The sequence below is a fragment of the Echiichthys vipera genome (genome assembly GCF_963691815.1).
Source record: "Echiichthys vipera genome assembly, chromosome: X".
Taxonomy (NCBI): Eukaryota; Metazoa; Chordata; class Actinopteri; order Perciformes; family Trachinidae; genus Echiichthys; species Echiichthys vipera.
The window spans coordinates 40,512,713-40,518,712 of record NC_139825.1 but is presented as its reverse complement, the minus strand read 5'-3'; the positions used below and the strand labels follow the sequence as shown (position 1 = coordinate 40,518,712).

Genomic DNA, 6,000 nt, shown 5'->3' with positions numbered 1-6,000 from the left:
CTCATTAATAGATTTTACGAATGCCACTGAGACCATTTTAGGGATGAAAGTGCTCTTTCTCTTCCTGTGCCTCTCATTCTCTCATTCATGGTACAATTAGGAATAATTAGTCAAGCTTTTTACATCTTCAAATGTAACCATTTACCATTTGCAGGCTTTTACCAGGAAATTGGAGATGAGCTTCTCCCTGTTTTATAGGATCACTGTTATATTGTTTTTTGTGAGTTCAGCATCGTACACTGCTTCTAAATTTTCTGTACAAGACTCTGTTACAGTTCCAGTAGCTGAAAATATCAGCAAACAAACATATAATAAAATAAAACTAGATCACTTTAAGTTATGAGACAAACGTTTCCTAACTTACAAACTTTTGGAACTATGGTGGTTCATGTGCAAAATTAGATGATATACAGTATATCTGTACAGGTGTGGTGCATAGGGTGAACAATTGTTTAAAAAAATGGTTTCAACTAAACAAATGATGCGTCCTAATCACAAACCTGGAAATTTGAGTGCCAGTGGCCGAATCAGTGTTTCTGACAGGAGCCTGCACGCACAACTGATGTCTTTATCTCATGTCCTTTCACACTTTGACATGCACAGCATGACCCACCTCTTTGTTAGGCAGTATGTGTGCTTCTGTTTTTGACATTATATAGGTGAAATAATGTAGACATTGACAAAAACCTCCAGTCACATGGATTTGATCAGTCACAACAAACCCCGACATGTGAACCATGTAAAGGAGTTTGTAATAGACATGATGCTCATAATCTAAAGAGCTGGAATAGTTATTTCCTCTTCTATTGCAAACATTTTATCACTGAGGTGTTAGCAGATGTTAGCCATTATAGTGCCCTTTCACACGAAGGGCTCAGCCAGGGTTGATTCTGTGTTTGAAAGGGTTAACACAACCCAGCTCAAGAGGTGGGTTGAACACGGGTCAGAAAAAGATCGATTACAATGAGTAGCACACTACCATTACTATTTACTCCTGACCCCCTCACTGGAACGAGGTATTAGTTTGTGTTCACCACACTATCTGTGTTAGCACAGTGTTAACATGATACAATTTGCTAATTAGCACTAGGCTGATGGGAATGTCAATAATTTTGCACATATGTGGTCATAAACCGAAGTACTGGACAAGTACCGGAAACTTTGAACGGATGATGTCACCAGGGATCACCAGGGTCATCAGATAAATTATCTTGTGATGGTGAAATGTGTCCCCATCAATTTAGGGAATGTTAAAATACTGGGCTGCTCGTGCTAGAGGAAGAGTTAGTTACCCTCTAGTGAGCGTGGATATTTACACAATTTCATCGTAATCCATCCAATCGCTGTCGTAATTGATCCGTCTACATTACTGCATCAGCCACACCACCATTGATAATAAAAACAGATTTAGTTAGATTTTTTTAAGCTATGTTTATGATTATACTAATTAGCAACTTGCAAAAAAACAACCCTAATCTAAATAGTATGATTTTCTCATCTGTGTTTAACCGAGATGTGCGGTCTGCTAGGGATTAATCAATTTATTGAATTAAACTGAATTAAATATGACCACTACTTTGTTCCCCTTTAAAAATAAACACCTCGTATCTAAAAATACAATTCCAAACAATAAAATAAAATAAAATAAATGTTTTTATCAAGTCAAAGATGCAGATTGTTATGAGCACTGCACGTGACAGCAGTTTAAATGCCCAAAGAACTGCATTACCCAGAGAGCTCTGCTGTGGTATAAATAGTAACAAAAGGGGCGTTTCCTTGGTGACATGTGGAGGAGGTAAGAAGCGGATTGTTGCCGAGGACGCATTCAGCTGTCAGAGATAACGCCGCTCAGCCTGCTCTTACCTGGAGTTTCACTACCATGGACTTAACCGAGGATAGCGCTGTGGAAATTATCCGGCGCTGACCCACTTTTTCACACGTCTCCTTCTCTCTCTCTATCTTTGACGCCTTCTTTCATTTCTGTCAGGTAAAGTCTTCATCTATGTGTGGTTATCAAACTAGAGCATTGTTCATTTTGTCACTGAGCTGTAAGCATCCCTGTCAAGGAAGTAGCCCACGCGCTCATTTGTTGCTGTTGTTTTGCTGCAGCTCGTGCGATAATATTGAGGCGACTGGGCATTTGCAGAGATATTTCGTCCCATTCGGCATCTCAGAAAACAGTTCACATGTGTCACAAGACATTCACATCACTTTAGATATTGTGTCATTGTGTCATTGTGGCTCTACAGAACAAAATACAAACTTTGTTTGGTAAATATGTCACAGTTGTATGGAGAGGCAAAGTATCACCTCAATCGATATTATAGAAATGAACGTATGGAAAATGTCGTATTTTGTGCCTCCTTTCCTTTACATGACATTTTCGTTTGTGTTAGTAAACAGTGCTGAGTTTATGTCAAATTTCAAGCCTAAATGATGGTAAAATTGAGTGTTGGTTGACCACTTCACCTCTGTAAGTGCTGTTAGATTCATTCACACAGGTTTATAGCTTTTCACCTGCACACAGACTAAAGGATGGCGACCTAAATTCAACGTAGCCTGCATATAACTGTTCACAGCAGCCAGTAAATGCACAGTGCACAAATAAACTTAAGTTTGGTTTTCTTGACAAGTATTTTTCATTATTTCAATTCTACTTATTTTATTCATATGTTGTACAAAACTGTGAACAATATGCATTTTAACTTTAGCAGTTTATAAATTCCACTCTTCCACGGTCTTTTAAATGTATGCTTCAATTGAAAATGACAAGAGAACCCATATTAATAAAAATGCATAGGCCACTTTCATGGCTGAATCAGCTTTGTCCTATGTAAATTATATTGATTTAAGGATATTGCTTTTTTTCGCAACCGCTACTCAATATCTTAGCTGGTGCTCTGATGATGGGCTAAACAAATTCTGATAGTCTGAGTCAAAACTTCAGCAGAAGCAATGTCAATGTCCTAAAAGTAATAATGGATCACCTGATGTGATCCTAACCGCTGCTGGTTACAAAATCTTTGCAACATAATCAGCTCTTGTGCAGGAACATGGAGCTGTAACCAGCATACTTTTAGTGTTTTAAATCAAAGTGTAATTCCGACGTAAAATAATCCTCTCAAGACAGTTTGTTGTTGATCACCTATTAACAGAGAAATCCCAGATAGTCGCTAACAGCCAGACATCGCTAACACTGAGTGATATTGCTCATCGGGCTACTGCAGAGGTTTGGGTGCTATTTTCCAAATAAACTTTATTGATAGAAAACTTTTCATACACATTGAAGGCAACACAAAGCGCTTCACAGAAGAAAACCCCCAAAAAGAAAACGAACAATGCCAATAACCTTCCCCTCTCCCCCCAATCCACAGACGGATCCACAAATTACTTTCGGAATTTAAACAAAACTAAATACAACATAACTAAACAAAGACATACTGAGTAAAATGGGATGAAGTAAAATCACGGGCTAGTGGAACAATTAAACAGAAAGTGACAAATGCTTTCCCAGACACTTTGAGGAAACACCAGATAAAATTAATTGACTAGCTGAGTTAAATATTCAAAAATGGTTCAAAGCCTATCATTTCATTGAGCTCCATTATATGGAGTGACTGCTTCTAAAGACCTTTGGTGTCAATTTTGTGCAGGTGTAGCCAACCCTGAGGAACCATGTCGGACAAGATGTCCAGTTTCCTCCACATTGGGGACATTTGTTCCCTGTATGCAGAGGGCTCCACCAGTGGATTTATCAGCACTTTGGGGTAAGTCTGCTTTTTTATGTCTGTTGTTATGACCCTTTCACTACCCCCACTTCCCTTCTGCACGATTTCAGGTGAACTTGTATAATAACTGATCTGACGATACTGAAGCAAAGGAAACCACCAAATTTAGTTGAGGTATGCAAAGACATAGGTGGACTTGAACTAATAGTTAAACTAGTGAGGGAAATAAAGAATTGCAGAATGCCTTTCTATTTTTAAACACAGACTGAAGACCCACCTCTTCAAAATATATCTGTACTCAGCCTTCTTTAGACTCAACTTCAAGTATTTTATTTGCCCACAGAAATAAGCAGAGCCCATTTACTCTGCTGTGATTTTTGTTGCATAAAACCTTCTCTGCCCTATCTTGTGTAGTTTATAAGTTAGAAAATCAAAGTTGGCAGCTCCTTATACTCTACGTGTGTTTGTTTCGTTATCCCATGGGATAGTCCAGATATTTGGCATGTCACAGAAATAGACTAACTAAACTACTGTATAGAGTAGGCTGCTTCTTGCAGTTGCTGTCAGTTAATCAGTAGGAAGATTAGTTGTAGTCAAATGTATATTTTCCCTTAATCTGAGGTTGTTTTTGTCTTATCTATGAATGTGGAGCAGAATACTGAGTCACTCTTGATAACATCATCTGACAAATGTAGATGTGTTAAGAATAAGGCAATCATATTGTCAAGTGTTGTTTGCTGTAGTCATTTCTCTCCTCGTTCTATGATATTCTGTGCTCAGTTCGTACTCTGGCCTCAAATTACCCTGTCTCTTCCTGCTACATGCTAACACCATAAAGTACTTGACGTCTTCCCTCCTCCCTAATTGTAGGCGACGAGTTAAAAGTGCATCTCATTATGTGCTAATTGAGAAAATCTTGACATACACTTGACAGTCACGAAATTAACAGAAGGCTAGAAGAAGGAGAAGATAAAAGAGAGAGGGTGATCATTGGTGTGGCCTTGTCCAGCATATCTGACAGCAAAACCAACATGTCTGGCTCCATTATCCAGACTTCATTTTCATGCATCAAGCTGTCTCTTCCCTCTTTTCCAGCCATGTCAGTGAGGCTGGTGTTGGTTTCACCTTGTGATTCTGTCTGCTGTGTTTGTATGTGTCATCATGGCAAAATGTGGTCCCCACACTCCTTCTGTAGTGGGAACTACCACAGAGGCGGTTTTGAGTATTTTGACAGATGTTTGTATGTCTGTGTGTCTGAGGACAGATTTTGTCACCACGACTGCATTTTAGCTGTGCACGATACATTCACCAAACGGTTCAGGCCTGGCCAAGTTTGAAAATGGGTATGATCCGAGTAAGGAGGCCAGAAGTAGGAAAGTCACCCCCCTCCCGCACTTTACGGCCCTGGCCTGATAACCTTGCAAGAAAGACAAAACTTTACTGGTTTGTAGTTGAGATCAAAATAAAGGCTTAGTTCAAAGATGAATAGGGCTCTAGCAAGGACGCTGGGAGTAGGGGGTAGGTAATAGGGAAGAAACCATTGCCCCACCACTTTACGCCCCTGGCCCACTTTGGCGTCACGGCAGTGTGATCCTATCCCAAGATGGTCTCTAGTTTTCTTGTTATTTATTTTCTGCTCCAGGGTGTTTGTTCTTCTTCTCCGAAAGTGAAAATGAGCACAGCATTTGTGTGTCATCTCCTCTCTTTCCTTTTAAAGTGCTGCAATCTTCTGCCTCTTGCCGTGTAACTATTCTTTTTTGCCATTCACCACAGACCTTGCAGAGCACTCCTCTGTGCCAGCTCTCAGAAACCATGCTCTTTCACAGTTTAGTGTTATGCGTCACCCTCCATGGCAACAAATGTGTGCACAGCTTAGAAGACTGCCAGCATGACAGAGCTCGTTTGTCAAATTTCCCATCTTGTACTGTTGTTATGCCTAGTAATCATTTCCTCCCACTGCTGCTGTAAGCGCTCACTGTTAAAGAGAAGAGCTTAGAGGAGGTACTGTAACTATAAATAGCATCATTGTATTAGGTGTATCTTTTGCTGTCAGCATACTGAATGTGACCCCCGAGACGACTGCAGCCACCTGGATGACTGCTGGCTCATAGAGGATAGCACCCTATGTCTTGATGCTGGAAAGATGCGATACTGCCATGATGCTCTGTCCCAGAATGCAAAAGGAAGTTTCTTCTTGACCTTGGATACGAATGACCCTTGAAACTCCTGTTCTTTTTGGATCCTGGCCCATCTGTGCATCAGTGTGATCACG

At 40.0% G+C, this 6,000-nt stretch overlaps 1 protein-coding gene across 1 annotated transcript in view; it reads left to right on the top strand.

Annotated features, from left to right (window-relative positions):
• Positions 1–1,886: 1,886 nt before the first annotated feature.
• itpr1b (inositol 1,4,5-trisphosphate receptor, type 1b) overlaps positions 1,887–6,000 on the top strand; it is an 83,271-nt gene continuing 79,157 nt past the window's right edge. The window contains exons 1-2 of the mRNA XM_083938360.1: positions 1,887–1,987; positions 3,654–3,767. Coding sequence (XP_083794486.1) covers positions 3,676–3,767 — 92 coding nt within the window. The 5' untranslated portion in view covers positions 1,887–1,987; positions 3,654–3,675. The remainder of the gene's footprint in view (positions 1,988–3,653; positions 3,768–6,000) is intronic.